The 20,000-nt window shown below is 46.0% G+C and overlaps 1 protein-coding gene across 1 annotated transcript in view; it reads left to right on the top strand.

The window, feature by feature from the left end:
* Positions 1-20,000, top strand: part of LOC308169802 (immunoglobulin superfamily member 22-like) — a gene marked incomplete at both ends in the record, with an annotated part of 49,365 nt that overhangs the window by 16,894 nt on the left and 12,471 nt on the right. Inside the window, 11 exons of the mRNA XM_080544548.1 lie at positions 871-983; positions 1,220-1,382; positions 4,625-4,909; positions 5,219-5,343; positions 5,968-6,109; positions 6,602-6,809; positions 7,241-7,329; positions 9,209-9,511; positions 10,806-10,983; positions 14,406-14,530; positions 19,728-19,895. Coding sequence (XP_080400674.1) covers positions 871-983; positions 1,220-1,382; positions 4,625-4,909; positions 5,219-5,343; positions 5,968-6,109; positions 6,602-6,809; positions 7,241-7,329; positions 9,209-9,511; positions 10,806-10,983; positions 14,406-14,530; positions 19,728-19,895 — 1,899 coding nt within the window. The remainder of the gene's footprint in view (positions 1-870; positions 984-1,219; positions 1,383-4,624; positions 4,910-5,218; positions 5,344-5,967; positions 6,110-6,601; positions 6,810-7,240; positions 7,330-9,208; positions 9,512-10,805; positions 10,984-14,405; positions 14,531-19,727; positions 19,896-20,000) is intronic.

Here is a 20,000-nt window from a genome sequence, read left to right as displayed (position 1 = left end):
ATTCTACCTAGCCCAGAGTCCCCGGATGAGTGCCTCTAAAACTGAACTCGTATTTTGAGAAAAACTGAATTGTATTTAGAGAAACTGAATTTGAAAACTGAATGAAAATAATGAAAACTGAATTGAATACAATTCAATCTGTCGAATACAATTCAGTTTGTGCTCAGATTCAATTCAATCTGTGAAATACAATTCAGATCTGTGAAATACAATTACATTTGTGCTCATATTCAATTCAATCTGTCAAATACAATTCAATTTCTGCTGGCACTAAAATAGCTCCATACCTTTCATCCACCTTTCTCTACTTCTCCCCCTCTCCCTCTCTCTCATCTCCCCCTCCCCTTCTCTCTCATCCTCCCCTCTCCCTCTCTCATGCCCCTCTCTCTCATCCCCCTCCCCTTCTCTCTCATCCTCCCCTCTCCCTCTCTCATGCCCCTCTCTCTCATCCCCCTCCCCTTCTTTCACACTCCTCTCATCTCCCTCTCCCCCTGTCCCCCTCTCTCTCACCCCCCTCTCTCTCATCCCCCTCTACCACTCTCTCTCATCCCCCCTCTCTCTCATCCCCCTCTACCCCTCTCTCTCATCCCCCCTCTCTCTCATCTCCCCCTCTCTCTCATCCCCCTCCCCTTCTCTCACACTCCTCTCATCCCCATCTCCCCCTCTCTCTCACCCCCCCTCCCCCTCTCTCTGGCATCTCCCTCTCTCCCATCTCCCACCTCCCCCTCTCTCTCATCCCCCCCTCTCTCTCATCCCCTCTCTCTCACCCCCCCTCTCCCTCTCTCTCATCCCCCTCTCTCACCCCCCCTCTCCCTCTCTCTCCCCCCCTCTCTCACCCCCCCTCTCCCCCTCTCTCCCCCCCCCTCCCAGACGAGCCCCTGAGCCTGCAGTCAGAGCTGCAGCCTGTGCGTGTGGTGGAGCGGCAGACAGCCGTGTTCCAGGTCCGCCTCTCCAAGAGGACTGACGCCCCGCCGGTCTGGAAGGTCAGTCCACACTGCTGTCCTGAGGGGGGGGGGGGGTGTAGGTGTGTAGGTGTGTGTGTGCGATTGTACTAACACAGACTTCTCAATCTACTACTGTTACTTCGTTTTGTATTGTATTTTTTGATACATATTGTTTGTATTGCTCTTGTTGGGAAATCAAAAATAATTCGATCGATTGATTGATGATTGGCCGTGATGATGGACTGGCTTCTCCACCTTGTGTTTGTGTGGTGAAGGTGAAGGGGAAGGAGGTGAAGAGGGATGAGAAGTTTGAGGTGTCTGTGTCAGAGGACGGGCTGACCTACACCCTGAAGGTCAAGGACGTGAGGGCCAGCGACACCGGAGACTACACCATGAGCATCGGAGACCTCACCGCCTCCGCACCGCTGGTCATAGAGAGTAGGTCTCTCCTCCACCTCCACCTCCACCTCTGTTCATAGAGAGTAGGTCTCTCCTCCACCTCCACCTCTGTTCATAGAGAGTAGGTCTCTCCTCCACCTCTGTTCATAGAGAGTAGGTCTCTCCTCCATCTCCACCTCTGTTCATAGAGAGTAGGTCTCTCCTCCACCTCCACCCTTGTTCATAGAGAGTAGGTCTCTCCTCCACCTCCACCTCCACCTCTGTTCATAGAGAGTAGGTCTCTCCTCCACCTCCACCTCTGTTCATAGAGAGTAGGTCTCTCCTCCACCTCTGTTCATAGAGAGTAGGTCTCTCCTCCACCTCCACCTCTGTTCATAGAGAGTAGGTCTCTCCTCCACCTCCACCTCGTATTATTATATATTATATCGTATTATATAGTATTATTATCATAGAATGTCTAGTGTTATAGAATGTCATAATATATCTAATGTTATCAGTTATCAGTTATTAGTATGTACCATTATCATAGTATGTCTACCATTCTGTCACAGACACAGACACTGAGACAGACACAGACATAATCACAGACACAGACGCAGACATAATCACAGACACAGACGCAGACATAATCACAGACACAGACACTGAGACAGACACAGACCTAATCACAGACACACTGAGACAGACACAGACATAATCACAGACACAGAAACAGACACAGATAAAATATACATAGACAGCCACAGACACAGATATAACATACAGACACAGACACAGACACAACATACAGACACAGCCACAGACACAGATATAACATAGAGACACAGACACAAACAGATACAGCATCAGGCTCCTAATATGCGGCCTTTATCTAATTTCACCTCCTGAGATGAAGACAAATAATTCATTTCAAAGTTTCACTGCACACTTTCCCTGCCATGTATAATGATGAAGACTCATAGAGGAGGCTTAATGAAGTATCACCAGGTCTCCTCTCCCAGTGTTGATTCGTGTAATCCAGCCAAATCCCCTCCACACAACACACTCGTTTATTCCAGTGATGTTTAACAAGATGCTGACTAGCCCGCGGTGCCGACGGCGGCGTGTACATATCTTCACAAGGACATGTGCTTCTCCTCCGGGTACTAAGAGCCAGTGTAATTGGGGTTGTGTTAATTAAGTTATTCATCATTAAGGCGCTCTCTCTATCACACACACACATACACACAGGCACGCACAGCCACACACAGGCACGCACGCGCACAGACACACACACAGACATACACAGACATACACCGACATACACACACACGCACGCGCACAGACACACACGCACACACTAGCTCAAAGTGCCACTTCAGAGAGAGGAGCAGACACACACACACAGGCACACACTCACAGACATACACACACACGCGCACACGCACACACACACTAGCTCAAAGTGCCACTTCAGAGAGAGGAGTGCTGTTTTCCCTGTAGGTTTGAATAGGACATCATTACCATTTGCATGCCTTCAGAACCGTCAGTACATTTGGATGGAAAGACGCTGAAGGTTAAAGGTGTGTGTGTGTGTTTAGTCCAGGCTGTCACCTCTCCCCTTATAGGTACGTATCTGCTCACCAAGGAGCAGAGGTGAATGAAGAGGCCTCTGTTCTACTATCCAGTACACAGCTTAGCACTTATTTAATTTGTCCTCCACTGACTACAGTTCAGATGCGGGGGAGGCTGGTTTATATGATTGTATTCTATTCTTTTTGTATTCCATTTTCATTCCATTATATTGGATTCTATTTAATTTCATTCCGATCCTCAACCGATTGCCTGTCCCTCCAGGATCCCTACCCTAAGTTGAATATGATTCTCTTTAATTCTCACCTCTTCTCATCTTTCCTCTCTTCTCTCCTCTCTTCTCTTCTCTCTTCTCTCTTCTCACCTCTTCTCATCTTTCCTCTCTTCTCTTCTCTCCTCTCTTCTCTTCTCTCTTCTCTCTTCTCACCTCTTCTCATCTTTCCTCTCTTCTCTCCTCTCCTCTCTTCTCTCTTCTCTCCTCTCCTCTCTTCTCTCCTCTCTTCTCTTCTCTCCTCTCTTCTCTCTTCTCTTCTCTCCTCTCTTCTCTTCTCAACCCTTCCCCACCAGGCATCCCTATAAAGTTGAATATGATTCTCTTCTCTTCTTCTCTCTTCTCTTCTCTTCTCCTCTCTTCTCCCCTCTCCTCCTCTCCTCTCTTCTCTTCTCTTCTCTCATCTCCTCCCTAACCCTTCCCCTGCAGGGATCCCTATCAAATTGTATATGATTCTCTCCCCTCTCCTCCTCTCCTCTCCTCTCTCTTCTTCTCTTCTCTTCTCTTCTCTCATCTCAACCCTAACCCTTCCCCTCTAGGGATCCCTATCAAGTTTAATATGATTCTCTTCTCCTCTCTTCTCTCCTCTCTTCTATTCTCCTCTCCCCTCTCTGTTATGCACACCTTAAAACTGGAAAAGCCAAATGTGGTGGAACCCCAGAGAAACAGAGACAGAGGCCAGGAGAATATACAATGATTTATTAAGGATGATATACACAAAGAAATAGGCCCTACACTAACTAGTGGAAAAACAAACATAAGGTGTGATGCAGGCGATAGTTATGGGGTGTGTAATTATACTATGTGTGTGTGCGTGTATGAGGTCAGGGGTGTTGTATTATGTGCTGCGATACTACCCTAGTGAGCAAAGTCCGAGATCCAGAGGGGGTAGTCAAGGGGAATGTCCAGGGGTCGGGCCAGGGAGAGTGATCCAGGAGAGAGTAGTCCAGAGGGGAGTCCAGGGGTCGAGCCAGGGAGGGAAATCCAGAAGAGAGTAGTCAGAGGGGGTCCAGGGGTCGAGCCATACAGATAGTTATGTTCAAGCGTTGGATCTCCGTCTGTAGCAGGGTTAAGTAGGCGGCTGTCCAGGTGGTGATTGGGACAGCTGGGCTGAAAGGTAATAGCCCACACCTGCTGCAAACAGAGCCAGAGATCCGGCCCACTCAATCCGGCCGGGAGGGGGCGCCAGAACGAGGCTCACGGGGGCGTGTCAGATTAGGAGGCACAACACTCTCCTCCTTTTACATTTACATTTACATTTACATTTTGGGCATTTAGCAGACGCCTTATTCCAAAGCGACTTACAATCGATACATTAGACTAAGTTAGTGAATCATCAGTTCACCAGTCGTAGCAGGAAGAGTAGTAGAATCTAGCTCAGGCCAGGGGCCATTGGCAGTCATCATCTCCTCCCTAACCCTTCCCTTTCCTTCTCCAGGGATCCCGATCACGTTTGTGACCCAGTTGAGGAGCGTGCGTGTGAAGGAGCGGGGCCAGGCCCGGCTGGAGTGTGAGACGAGCAGCAGGGACGCGCACGTGCGCTGGCTGAAGGACGGCCGCGACATCACAGGGGACGCCCGCTACGTCTTCGTGCGCGAGGGCAAGAGGGCGGAGGTCATCGTGGACGACAGCGAGCTGGCGGACGGGGGGGAGTACTCCATCGTCTGCACGCAGGACAGCGACGAGCACCAGTACGTCAGCTCTGCCAACCTCACTGTGGAGGGTAAGCTTCGTCATCCTCATCATTGCCGTCATCATCAATGTTGTTTCTGTTAGCATCATTATAACCGTATAGGACTTTTGAATTAGTTTTTGTTTGACTTTTTAGGTACATCTATGTATCTATTGTTGTATTTATTGTTCTCTCCATGAAATGTAGTGTCTTTGAGTACTGAGGAAAAAGCTATACAAAATGATGTGTTATTATTAATATGAATATGAATATTGTTATTATTATTATTATTGCTATTATGTTATTATATTGACATGATTGTGTGTGTGTGTGTGTGTGTGTCTGTGTGTGTGTCCACAGAGCGCTTCGCCACAGTAAAGAGTGGTATGAGTGACACCCAGAGCCCGAGCGGCGTGCCTGCAGAGCTGTGTGTGGTCCTGAACGATGAGAAGGTGGAGGGGGTGTGGCTGAAGGACGGGGTGGAGGTAAGGTACTTCCTGTCTGCTCAGACAGACGCAGCAGGAATGAACACACATTCACCTCATCAAACAATGACATTACATTCACATTTACATTTTAGACATTTAGCAGGCGCTTTTATCAGAATCAGAATCAGAATCAGTATTATTTGTATTGCCAAGTATATTCGGACATACAGGAAATTGACCTGGTGTGGTTGGTGCATATAGATACAATATAATACTGTAATAATGTAACAATGTAATAAACAATTTGTCTAATGTAAGTGATCATCTATACATCAGTCATCATAAGAAAAGGAAACAAATCTATGCTAGGACCAGGAGTCACTGGCAGTCACAATGCTAGAAGAAGGAAGAGTTTTATTTTATTTGTATTTATTTTTTGGATAGATTTGCCTTTTCGATAATGCAAGAATCGAGTCATGGAATCTGCCAATCATGAACAATCATTCTGACTGTTTGCCTACCTGGGTTGGAGTAAAGTCCATCTCAATTCAGGAAGTTAACAGAAAATTCAAAATCTTCCTCATTGAAAATGAATTGAGGAAATGCAGAATTTTAATTAAAATGTTGATTTGCTTCCTGAAATGATTGAACTGCAAGGTAACTGCCCCTGTGTGCCTCCAGGTGTCAGGTGTGGGCGGGGTGCAGGTGGTGAAGCAGGGGGCCGTCCACAAGCTGCTGTTTGACAGAGTGACTGAGGCCCACCAGGGGAAGTACACCTTCAGAGCCAAGGGGGCCGAGAGCGAGGCTGTCCTCACCATCGCAGGTCAGTGTGTGTGTGTGTGTGTGTGTGTGTGTGTGTGTGTGTGTGTGTGCTGAGAGTGTGTGTGATTGTCTGTCTGCCTGCCTGCCTGCCTGTCTGAACAGTTGTTTCTATATTCAAACTTCAAACATCTGAACACACATCATTATTGTCCTTTCTTCTCACATATTATTCATATACATTATATTATAATATTATTATTATACCAGTGAAGCATGGTGGGTGTGCGTCAGGGGAGGCTGGTGGAGGTAGAAATCGTTCACAAGTTCATTAATGCATGGAACAGAATGAAGAATGGCATCAAATATGTTTTTAGGATCCCCATTAGCTAGTCTTCCTGCTGTCCCAAATGTGTCATCATCTCCTGATACCGTTCCTCATTCCCTTCCATGCATTACAATGATCGCGTCCTCCGATTTCAACCTCCAACTGCCTCTCTCGGTGTGCATAACTGGTCCTGTAGTGACTGATCTGGTGTATTCCCCCCTCCCCCAGACCCTCCGGTGATGGACCCCACGGTGCTGGAAGTCCTGGGGGGCCAGCCTGTGACGGTGAAGGCAGGTCAGACCGCCACCATCAAGATCCCCTTCACAGGGAGACCCCCACCCAGAGTCACATGGTACAAGGACGGCGTGGAGATGATGGAGGATGAGAGGACCACGGTGGAGCGGACGGCGGACTCCACCACTCTGGTTCTCACCAGGTAGGCTGAAGCTAAGTTGGAGTTGTAAAAAGGTCCTTTATTTGTCCCTTGTATTTAATTAGTATGTAACCTTTATTTAACCTTTATTTAACTAAATCTCTTTTTCAAGATAGACCTGGCCAAGAAAGCAGCAGCAGTCAATATATCAATAATGTTCTGGCTTCAAGAAAACATTTACACTCATGCCAAACAACCCTCCACAAACAAGCACAACCCTTTACTCTGTCAAATCACTAAAACAAACAAATAATAACAACAACACAATAATCACGCTTTGTATGAGTTATGACCATGATAAAGAAGCACTTTTTATTCATTCTTTTAAAAGAGTGAAAGAGTGAGAGTCTTTTAAAGGAGAGTTTTTATAGATATGTATTGTTGTTGTTGTTGTTGTTATTATTAGTATAATCACACGTGTTCTGTCCACCCAGGTGTGTGAGAGAGGACAGCGGCGCCATCATGCTCCGTCTGAAGAGTGACTGTGGGACCGCCATCGCCAACCTCCACCTCAACGTGGTCGGTGAGTATTCTACCCATAATGCACCCTAAAGGGGTGATGGTGGTGGTGATTTTGGTGGTGGTGGTGGTGTTGTTGTTGGTGGTGGTGGTGGAGGTGGTGATGGTGGTGGTGGTGGTAGTGGTGGTGGTGGTGGTGGTGGTGGAGATGGTGGTGGTGGTGGTGGTGGTGGTGGTGGTGGTGGAGGTGGTGGTGGTGGTGGTGGAGATGGTGGTGGAGGTGGTGGTGGTGGTGGAGGTTGTGGTGGTGGTGGTGGTGGTGGAGATGGTGGTGGTGGTGGTGGTGGAGATGGTGGTGGTGGTGGTGGTGGAGATGGTGGTGGTGGTGGAGATGGTGGTGGTGGTGGAGATGGTGGTGGTGGTGGTGGAGATGGTGGTGGTGGTGGAGGTGGTGGTGGTGGAGGTGGAGGTGGAGGTGGAGGTGGTGGTGGAGGTGGAGGTGGTGGTGGAGATGGTGGTGGTTGTGGTGGAGATGGTGGTGGTGGAGATGGTGGTGGTGGTGGTGGTGGAGGTGGTGGTGGTGGTGGTGATGGTGGTGGTGGTGGTGGAGGTGGTGGTGGTGGTGGTGGAGATGGTGGTGGTGGTGGTGGTGGAGATGGTGGTGGTGGTGGAGATGGTGGTGGTGGTGGTGGTGGTGGTGGAGATGGTTGTGGTGGTGGTGGTGGAGGTGGTGGTGGTGGTGGTGGTGGTGGAGATGGTGGTGGTGGTGGTGGTGGTGGTGGAGATGGTTGTGGTGGTGGTGGTGGAGATGGTGGTGGTGGTTGTGGTGGTGGTGGTGGAGATGGTGGTGGTGGTTGTGGTGGTAGTGGTGATGGTGGTGGTGGAGATGGTGGTGGTGGTTGTGGTGGTGGTGGTGGAGATGGTGGTGGTGGAGATGGTGGTGGTGGTTGTGGTGGTGGTGGTGGAGATGGTGGTGGTGGAGATGGTGGTGGTGGTGGTGGTGGTGGTGGTGGAGATGGTGGTGGTGGTTGTGGTGGTAGTGGTGATGGTGGTAGTGATGGAGTTCTCTGATTTCTACCTCCACCAGCCTCAACCCGGCTTCATTCACTGCTGTGCTGTTCCATACTGTTAGTATAATCAATCACCTTTCACAATGAAATAATGTGGCGATATTATATTTACATACAGTACGTATATACATACATATATACTGTATATATAATATTTACATATATACATACATATATATTTCCTGAGTTCTTTAAGTCCTGTGAGTATTGCAGTACTTGTGTTTTGTGTCCCTGATGCCACAGGGCTAAAAGAAAGGATATAGCTTAGGCGAACATTTAAAAAAAAATGTGTGTCCCTGATGTTTGAAGAGTTCAAGTGGCCTCTTATTTTTGTTAGAAAGACTCATAACGGGGCTTGAGTAAAAGCTATGAAGGTCCCCTAATGATACCATTATATTATAAAACATTGAAAAATGTTCTGACCATGAGCCTAAAGCAGCTATACACCAGCATCTAAAATACCATTTTCTTTAAGGGGTGATCCACTTCATGAGCTGATAACCATTCCTAAGTGGTAGCTTTATCACAGTTATCATACCAAACTATCATCTAATTTTAATTTTAATTTTGCCATTTAGCAGACGCTTTTATCCAAAGCGACTTACAATTACGAATTACAGGGACATTCCCCCTGGAGTAACTGAGGGCTAAGTGCCTTACCCAAGGGCACACTAGTAGTGGTGTGGCTTCAGGCGGGATTTGAACTCACAACCTTCCGATCCCAAGTCCAACTCACTATCCACTAGACCACCACTACCCCCCAATCATCTACATGTACCTTCTACCCTGAGTGGTAGCAAATGTTGGTCTGGCCCAGGGACTAGTACGCCTCTCTCCCTCAGACCCATGGACTAGTACGCCTCTCTCCCTCAGACCGGCCCAAGGCCCCCCAGGGGAAGGCAGAGTTCCTGGAGCGGACAGGGAAGTGTATCACCATGAAGTGGAAGGCTCCGCGCGACAACGGAGGCAAGCAGATGAGCGGCTTCGTGATCGAGCGCTGCTCGGCCAGGAAGAAGTCCTGGATGAAGGTGGGTGAGGTGGGGAGCGACACCACCACCTTCAGAGACGCCCAGGTGGAGGAGGGCAAGCCCTACCACTACCGCATCAGAGCCGTTAACGCCGTGGGCGTAGGGGACCCTCTGGAGACGGAGGAGGTGTACGCTGGGGAACCCATAGGTGAGGGAGCCTTGATCGTCTGAATGGTCATCGTCACCATCATTATTATCTTCATCTTCGTCATCATTATCCAAAACATCATCATCATCATCATCCTCATCATCATCTACAAGATCATCATCATTACCATAATTATTATCTTCAAGTGAAACAAAACCTCCTTCAGTTCTACACCGCCATCATTGAGAGCATACTCACTCTGTGAGGTCCATCACAGTTTGGTACGGCAGCTCGGACAGTAAATCACGGAAACAACTACCCTGCTCACCACCTGTTTCAACTGTTGCCCTCTGGACGGCGCTACCGATCCCTGGCCACCAAAACATCCCGTTTCAAAAACTGTTTTTTCCCCTCTGCTATAAAGACTCTCAACACCTGACTCACTGCACTAACCCTGCCAGATGTACTGCACTTTATAAGTTGTAAATATTTACTATGTTTTTGTCTTGTGTTCATGTGTGTACATGTCCATTGTGATAGTCATGTGCAATGTGTGTATGTTTGATGTAATTGACACTGCTGTATTGAGCTTTTCCACCTGTACCGACAACAAATTCCACCGACCTAGGTTGTGTGGTCATTAAACGATTCATTCATTCATTCAATCATTCATTCATTGTCTACAAGATCATCATTGTCACCTACATCAATATCATCATCATCATCATCATCATCACCATCATCATCATCATCATCATTATCCTCATTATCTCAAGATCCTTCTGCTTGTTTATAAAGCTCTCAATGGCACAGCACCAGCATATCTGAAAGACCTTTTGCTAGTATATCAGCCCAATAGAGCTCTCTAAGAAGAGATTTGGTGAGGCTGCATTTTCATTTTATGCACCCAAATTGTGAAATGCACTGCCAGTTTACATTAGAGATGCAACCTCAGCAAAACTGTTCAAGTCAAGACTAAAAACTCATATTTATTTATTTTTAAAAACGTTTTATTAAGTGACTGCTTAAATGATGATTATATAATGACTCAAACACTTTGAGCTGCAACGTTTGCAAGAAAAGTGCTATACAAATAAAGGTTATTATTGTTATTATTATAATAAGATTACTGTCATCACCATGGTGACTAGTATAATAAGTATAATCATCACCATGGTGACTAGTATAATAAGCATAATCATCACCATGGTGACTATTATAATAATTATATTCATCACCATGACACCATGGTGACTATAATTAAGTATAAGTATAATCATCATCACCACCTTCATCATAACATTATTGTCATCATCACCATGGTGACTATGATAATAAGCCCCCCCCCCCTCAGAGCCCCCAGGCGTGGCCTCCCAGCCCCAGGTCTCTGACGTCAGTAAGGAGGCAGTGACGGTGAGCTGGACCCCCCCGGCCCAGGATGGGGGAGCCCCCCTGCTGGGGTACCTGCTGGAGAGGAGGAAGAAGGGGGCCAGCATGTGGGTCCCTGTCAACAAGGATCTGATCACAGGTCAGTACGCTCTCACACACACTGTCAACAAGGATCTGATCACAGGTCAGTATGCTCTCACACACACTGTCAACAAGGACCTGATCACAGGTCAGTACGCTCTCACACACACTGTCAACAAGGACCTGATCACAGGTCAGTACGCTCTCACACACACTGTCAACAAGGATCTGATCACAGGTCAGTACGCTCTCACACACACTGTCAACAAGGACCTGATCACAGGTCAGTACGCTCTCACACACACTGTCAACAAGGACCTGATCACAGGTCAGTACGCTCTCACACACACTGTCAACAAGGACCTGATCACAGGTCAGTACGCTCTCACACACACTGTCAACAAGGATCTGATCACAGGTCAGTACGCTCTCACACACACTGTCAACAAGGACCTGATCACAGGTCAGTATGCTCTCACACACACTGTCAACAAGGACCTGATCACAGGTCAGTACGCTCTCACACACACTGTCAACAAGGATCTGATCACAGGTCAGTACGCTCTCACACACACTGTCAACAAGGACCTGATCATAGGTCAGTATGCTCTCACACACACTGTCAACAAGGATCTGATCACAGGTCAGTACGCTCTCACACACACTGTCAACAAGGACCTGGTCCCAGGTCAGTACGCTCTCACACACACTGTCAACAAGGACCTGATCACAGGTCAGTATGCTCTCTCACACACTGTCAACAAGGATCTGATCACAGGTCAGTATGCTCTCACACACACTGTCAACAAGGACCTGATCACAGGTCAGTACGCTCTCACACACACTGTCAACAAGGATCTGATCACAGGTCAGTATGCTCTCACACACACTGTCAACAAGGACCTGATCACAGGTCAGTACGCTCTCACACACACTGTCAACAAGGATCTGATCACAGGTCAGTATGCTCTCACACACACTGTCAACAAGGACCTGATCACAGGTCAGTATGCTCTCACACACACTGTCAACAAGGATCTGATCACAGGTCAGTACGCTCTCACACACACTGTCAACAAGGAGATGATCACAGGTCAGAGGTCACAAGACAGAGGTTAGAGGTCAGTATGCTCTCATGTACACAGTCAACAAGGATCTGATCAATGGTACGCCATCTTTTGTCCTGTATTTGGTAGTGAGAAAGTTGTCAACCCGACAGGTCAGTCCTCTCACATTCACTGTCAACATCGACCTGGTCACTGGTTAGAGGTCAGAGGTCAGTGTGACCTCTGGCTGTCATTGTCGATGTCGTCACAGGTCAGAAAATTAACTTTGGCTGAGTTCCAAAATGCGTTCCTGCACTCTTTCTATAGCGCTTACCAAGTACAGTATACACTCTAGATAGGGCGCAAGGAAACATTGGAACACAGCCTTTTACACAAGGAAAAACATGTTGGAACACAGCCTTTTACACAAGGAAACATGTTGGAACACAGCCTTTTACACAAGGAAACATGTTGGAACACAGCCTTTTACACAGAAACATGTTGGAACACAGCCTTTTACACAAGGAAACATGTTGGAACACAAGGAAACATGTTGGAACACAGCCTTTTACACAAGGAAACATGTTGGAACACAAGGAAACATGTTGGAACACAGCCTTTTACACAAGGAAACATGTTGGAACACAAGGAAACATGTTGGAACACAGCCTTTTACACAGACTTGATCAGCATCAAGGGAGTCCAGGAAGGAGACATGGTGAGACAGCATGTTTAGACCATCATGGTGTTGAGGATGTTTAGACCATGGTGTTGAGGATAGACATTACATGCCCATGCCAGACTGTTCCTTCCTGGTTTTTCTTGAAAACATACAAACAGATTCTCTCTCTCTCCCTCCCTCCTTCTCTCTGTCGCTCCCTCTCTCTTTCTCTCTTTCTTTCTCTCTCTCTCTCCTCCTACAAATACTAAGAGTGTGTTGGTACCTCTCTCTCTCTCTCACACTCTCTCTCTCTCTCTCTCTCTCTCTCTCTCTCTCTCTCTCTCTCTCTCTCTCTCTCTCTCTCTCCTCCTCCTCCTCCTCCTCCTCCAGATCCTCAAAGAACAGAAGCACCAAGTGAAGTGCTGACGCTAGTCATTATTCTCTAAGTTATCTGGGAAGTTAACCCCAGATATAGCTAAAAGCAATTCTAAGTACAAATGTGTCGAAAGGTTATTCAGCCGCAAGAAAGCAGTGAAGCGGTTTTATATTCGATAGCCAAAAAGGCTTGCCAAGTCACACTCTGGAGCGGTATAGCTGTATGAAATGTCATATGCCACGGCCCATGGGAAATTGTTTCAGAAGAAGCGACAGTAAACAAAATAGAATGTATTACCCTTAATACACATACTTTGACCTAACTGGCAACTTTCAGGCTTGATTCATTGTGCAATATCATGGTGCAATAACATGGTGCAGCTCCAAGATGTGATATCAGCTAAAACACGTCAACATGACTAATGTCATCCAGATATTAAGTGTGTTGGCCTCTTTCTCCTACAGATATTAAGTGTGTGTTGATACCCCCTATCTCTCTCTCTCTCTCTCCTTCTCTCTTTCCTCCTCCAGATAATAAGTGTGTTGGTCTCTCTCTCTCCTCCAGATACTACGTGTGTTGGCTTCTCTATCTCCTCCAGTGTTGGTCTCTCTCTCTCCTAAAGATAATAAGTGTGTTGGTCTCTCTCTCTCTCCTAAAGATACTAAGTGTGTTGGTCTCTCTCTCTCCTCCAGATAATAAGTATGTTGGTCTCTCTCTCTCCTCCAGATAATAAGTATGTTGGTCTCTCTCTCTCCTCCAGATAATAAGTGTGTTGGTCTCTCTCTCCTCCAGATAATAAGTGTGTTGGAGCCGATCCCAATTCACCCCTATGGCTCTGTTTGCGCATTCACATTTAGGGTAGGGCTGTCCCAACATCGAGGGCTAGGGGGAAGGGGGAGGGCTATCCGCGGCTCCATTTGGAGATTTTCAGGGACCACGTTCGATTCTGAGCCATTACATACCTCCCACAATGTATTGCGAATCATCTGCAGAAATCGGATTTCGCTCTAGGCAATGTGGAAGACACTCACAAATGCATTATATACATTTTCTTCATAACAAGCATGACTAAAAAATCGCTATTATGCCGTTGTGCTGTGCCATAAAAATACACCGTTCCACCGTTCCAAAGTCCAGCGCGCTTCAGCCAAGTTTAAGATCCGAGGGTTTTGGTGCTCAGCAGTAGAGGACGATAATAGCAAAACTATTACCTGGGCACTCCCATTAGACTACCCAAAGCCACCGGAGCACTCATATCTGCACGTATGTCCTGTCACCCTGTTCCTCTACAACAAACGCAGAGGGTAGGAAAGGAAATCGGGATCGGGATCGGGCCTAAGTGTGTTGGTCTCTCTCTGTCTCTCTCTCTCTCTTTCTCTCTCCTCCTCCTCCTACAGATAGTAAGTGTGTGGTGGACGGGCTGGTGGAGGATGTGGAGTATGAGTTCAGGGTGACTGGTGTGAACAGAGCTGGACTCGGGACCCCCAGCACGGCCTCCAACACTGTCCTAGCCAAAGACCCCATCCGTGAGTCCCCACCGCTGCATACACAGCACACACAGCACACACAGCACACACAGCACACACAGCACACACAGCATACACAGATAAACAGGTATACACTGATCTATACACAGAGGAACAGGTATACACTCATCTATACACAGAGAAACAGGTATACACTGACTCATCTATACACAGATAAACAGTTATACACTGATCTATACACAGAGGAACAGGTATACACTCATCTATACACAGAGAAACAGGTATACACTGATCTATACACAGAGGAACAGGTATACACTGATCTATACACAGAGAAACAGGTATACACTGACTCATCTATACACAGAGAAACAGGTATACACTGACTCATCTATACACAGTTAAACAGGTATACAGTGATCTATACACAGATAAACAGGTATGTAGATACATTTACATTCCCATTTTTGACATTTAGCAGACGCCTTCTTCCAAAGGGAGTTACAACAAATACATTTGTCTAAGTAAGTGAATCATTTATCTGTCAGTCATCGTAAGAAAAAGTAATCTATGCTAGGACCAGAGGCCAATGGCAGTTACCACGCTACAACAACAAAGGATTACTTCTTTCTTTCTTTTCTAGTAGAGAAAGTGTACAGGGGAGGAGGAGGCCTTTAGGAGGGACAGTTAAACTGTACAGGGGAGGAGGAGGCCTTTAGGAGGGACAGTTTTTTTTGATTGATTGAAAACTTTATTAGAAGATTTGCAGAAGTAGGTACATGAAAGTACATATTACATACAAGGTCAACTAAAAGGATAAAAACCCAAGAAAGCCACTGGCTTATTTCAATTGGGGTCCTTGATTCTCAATTCATCGTTACATGTAAGACAGACAAAAAAACTAGTACTATCTACAAGATAATACAGACAAATAACTATTACTATCTACAAGATAAAAATACATCCATCATGGGAAGAACAATACAACAAAACATCAGGTATGTACAGCGGGTAGGACAGGTGGGGACATACACCACAGGTGGGGGCGGGGGACAAAACACAAAGTATGTACAGTGGGTAGTTCGGGTCTTTTAATCTGATTTTTGATTTAGAGGGTCCAGTTACGGATTGCAGCCTCCTGTAAATGTTTTTTGAGAGTGGTTTTGAAGGTGGGCAGTGTTTTTCACTCCTTTAAGATTATAGGAAGGGCGTTCCACATTTTTACTGCATAGTTTGCAAACGAGTTTAACCCCTTGTTTGTGGTGCAACGCGGTTGAACGTGGTTCGTGGAGCTTCCTCTGGTGTTGTATGTGTGGACGTTGTTCACTTTTTGGAAGTATGTTGACAGGTACTTGGGTGTCTTTGTGGTGTAGCGTATCTTGAAGACCAGGCCCAGTGCAAGCTGCTGCACTCTGTCAACTACTCGTAGCCAATCAAGGCTCAAAAAATGAGCAGCGGTTAGATGTGTCCTAGGGTTGAGGCCTAGCAGAAGCCTAACCAGTTTATTTTGGGCTGTCTGGAGTCTTGTTTTATGGGCCTTTGTGGTTCTATAGTACCATGATGTTACGGCATAGTCGAAGTGACATTGAATGAGAGCTCCTGATAGGGTCCTCAGTGTGTTTTTACTGACAAGTGAGGATATCCTGTACAAGAATCTAGTTCTATGGTTCACTTTTTTGATTACTTTTGCTGCCATTTTATCTCCGGAAAGATTTGCCTCTAAGATGGAGCCCAGGTATGTAATATCCTCTTTTCTTGTGATATTAATGTTACCCACTTTTATTTTAAAATGTTCAGCCTTTCTGAGTTTAGATGGGGATCCGTATAGGATGGTTTCAGTTTTACCTAGGTGTATTGATAGTTTATTGTCAGCTAGCCAGATGCAGATTCTACTCAGTTCGGTGCTTAGCGCTTTTTCCACCTGCAATATGTCCCTGTCAGAGACCAGCAGAGCCGAGTCATCCGCGAACAGGAACAAATTGCAATCACATGCTGATGACATGTCATTCACATATATTAGGAACAGTAAAGGTCCCAATATGCTTCCTTGTGGAACGCCGCAGGTCACTGGGAGGGGGGGGGACAGTGTTCCGTTCACACTAACCACCTGTTCCCTCCCCTCTAAGTAGGATTGCATCCAGCTCACCGATGTTCTATCGAACCCAATTGCTTTCAGTTTATCTAACAATATGTGGTGATCTACTGTGTCGAAGGCCTTCTGGAGGTCCAGCATGACCATGCCGCAGTACTTGCCCGAGTCCACCTCATGGTTGATGTGGTCGTTCAAATAGAGAAGGCATGTGTCAGTGGAATGGGATGTTCTGAATCCTGATTGAAATTCATACATCAGATTTTTTTCGGTAAGGTACCTATCAACCTGTTCATAAACTATTTTTTCCATAAGTTTCGAGATGGAATTAAGAATAGAAACAGGTCGGTAGTTGCCTGGGTCTAATTTGCTTCCTTTTTTATACAGTGGGGTTACCCTTGCTATTTTAAAGTCAAGGGGGACGTGTCCCTGTTTGATGGAGAGGTTTATTATGTGGGTGATGATTGGGGTAATGGAGGCAGCTGAGTCTTTTAGAAATCTGGCTGGAATATTGTCATGGCCCGTGGCCTTTTCTGAGTGTAGAGCGCCCAGCTTTTTATTAGAAAAATAAATACGCCTCATCGTTTGACACCATGGAGAGTTTAAAATCATCTTTGCGTACACCCAGTTTATTGTAGAACGCACGGATGTGCTCTACACCATAACGCCCTGAGTGGGGTGGTAGATTGTTAACTAATTTAGTGGCTATGGTTGTAAAGAAAGTGTTTAAGCACTTAGCCACATCCAGCTTGTCTGTAAGGAGAGAATCTCCAGATTTTATGCTGATGTTTGTAGACCTGGTTTTGAGTTTTTGACTGCAACCTAGTTGGCTATTAAGTAGCTTCCAAAGGTCACGTGGTTTGTTTAAGTTTTCTTCGATTTTGTTATCGAGGTATTCTTTCTTAGCAGATTTGGTCATGGTAATTACCTGATTGCATAGTTTGTTGCATTGTTTTTTAATTTTCTCAAAGTGGGTTTTGTGATCTTCGTTTAAGTGTTTCACAAATTTTGATTTGCATTTTTGAACTTCAGAGCATTTTAGGTCTCTGACTTTCATAGCATTTAGAATGTCCGAATTCATCCATGGTTCCGATCGGGCTTTAACCCTGGTGGTTCTCATGGGGGCTATACTGTCAATAATATTTAGGAATTTGGTTTTGAAACCTAGCCATGCCTCTTCAACCTGTGTGCATTTTAGTTCATCTAACCAGTCTTGATTCTCCAGTTTATGGTTTAAGGCCTCACTAGAATAGGATTTAAGGGATCTAGTGGTTACAGTTTTATGACCGCCAGCCTTGGGTTTATGTTTTTTACGAGTGCAAAAGATCATGTAATGATCACTTAGCCCACATACAATAACCCCACTCTTGGAGATTTTGGACTCATCCGATGTTAGAATGAGATCTATGGTGGTTTGAGTAGAAATACACACCCTAGTGGGTTTGGTAATTTGTTGACGGAGACCGTGTAATTCAGAAAACCTAGTGAAGGATTTGAAAACGGATGCTTCATTTCTGAGCATGTCCGTGTTCAAATCCCCAATAAGAATCTTTTCCACACAGTCAACGTCATCCAAGCACCCCTCAAGAATATCATAGAAATCATTCTGATCGGGAGGTCTGTAGATAGTACCAACCAGCACCGGTTTTGCTTTGTTAAAGATAATTTCAACCCAAACAGATTCTAATTTGTCACGATTCAGGTCATACCGGGTGTTAAAGATAATATCGTTGTGAATGTACATGCAGACACCACCCCCATACCTGTTCCTGTCGTTTCTGATGACTGTGTAGTTAACTATTTCAATCTCTGGGTCTTTGATTGATTCATCAAACTTGGTCTCAGAGAAGCTCAAAATGTGAACCTTGCTGTCATGGAACATTTCTCTGATTTGGTCCAGTTTAGGCACAAGACTGTTCACATTAAGGTGAACAATATGCAGGCCCTTACTGCTGTGTCCAAATAGAGAGTTCATGTCCTTGACTTGGAAATAGTCACCACCATTCAGGTCATCGTCAAGATGAGGATTGGGGGATGGGGGGGGTCGCCCATTGTTCAACGGTTTCGTTAGAGAGTCTCCGTTAAGATGCAGCCTGAAGAGATGGGACTTGAATCTACGGCAGGAAACATCTAGATCATTGGAACTATCCCCCCAGGCCTCCACAGCACATCTGTACTCTTGACCTAACTTAAAAGGGACACTTTTCAAACCTCATACTCGTTGTCTCCAGCCCCATACAGAGTCTACAGTATGTGAAAACGGCAACTGTCTACATTGTGTGGTGAAAAAGAGAATGTGCACAACTGCCCTACAGTACCTACAGTACCTACAGTACCTAGGGTGAATTCAGATAATCTGGGACATTGGGTAATGTAGGACACCTTGAACTTGCAATGTGCAATGTGTTTATTTCCTGTTCTAGCATAAATGTAGTCAACAGGACTTTTACTGTAGGTTAGCATGGATGTCATGTGACTGAAATGTTTAAGTAGATTTTTGCGAGAACAGGAAATAAACACTCTGGAGCTTAGGTGTCCCACGTTACTCAATGTCCCAGATTAGCCAGATGTCATTGGGGGTAAACAAATTTATTTAATTCGATTTAATTCAATGATTTTCAGAAACTGCAACGTGTTTCCAGACAGTGGGGAGTGTGTTTGTGTTTGTGCTTGTGTTTTCTTTTTCTTTTTTTTACAAATCAGTCTGACCTAACTTCATCTTATGGAGGGTGCTGCTGTTCTCAACGAGTCATTATCTAAACCAAGAAGGTGTTCATTAGTGGCAGAAAGTAGGTTAATGCACCAGAGATATGTTGTTATTGTGGTAGTATTGTAATTAGACACAAAATATAGCCCAATTAAAACCAAATATAGCCCCACTCAAACAAAAGAAAGGCCCATTCAATCTAAACATACCACAGCCCCACTCAAACTAAATATAGCCCACTGAAACAAAATATAGGCCCATTCAATCTAAATATAGCCTCATTCAAACTAAATATAGCCCCAAAATCACATTAACACAGTAAGAGTGTTGTAGAGTTGAACACTCATTTCGTTCCACCCTTTCTCCTATGATATTTCCTTACCTACCCTCCCCTCCTCCCCCCATTATCCCCTCCCCCTCTCCCCCTCTTCCCCCTCTAGGTGCCCCTGGTCTGGTGAGAAAATTGGCGGTGTCAGACTCCTCCAACTCCTCCATCTCTCTGAGCTGGAGACCCCCGGAGCTGGGGGACGAGCCCTCTGGCTACGTGGTGGAGGTCCGGCCGGAGGACGCCAGAGACTGGACCAAGGCCTCCAAGATCCCCATCGCAGGTGTGTGGCCCACCCAGGGCTCGGACCCGGGGCTCCAGGGTGGGAGATATGCGCTATAACTATAGCTAACCTAAAGCCTTGGCATTAGTTTGGTGTGTGTGGGTG

Source organism: Nansenia antarctica, assembly GCF_963989245.1.
Source record: "Nansenia antarctica genome assembly, chromosome: 14".
Taxonomy (NCBI): domain Eukaryota; kingdom Metazoa; phylum Chordata; class Actinopteri; order Argentiniformes; family Microstomatidae; genus Nansenia; species Nansenia antarctica.
The sequence above is the reverse complement of the archived record's forward strand: the minus strand, read 5'-3'. Positions and strand labels throughout refer to the sequence as shown.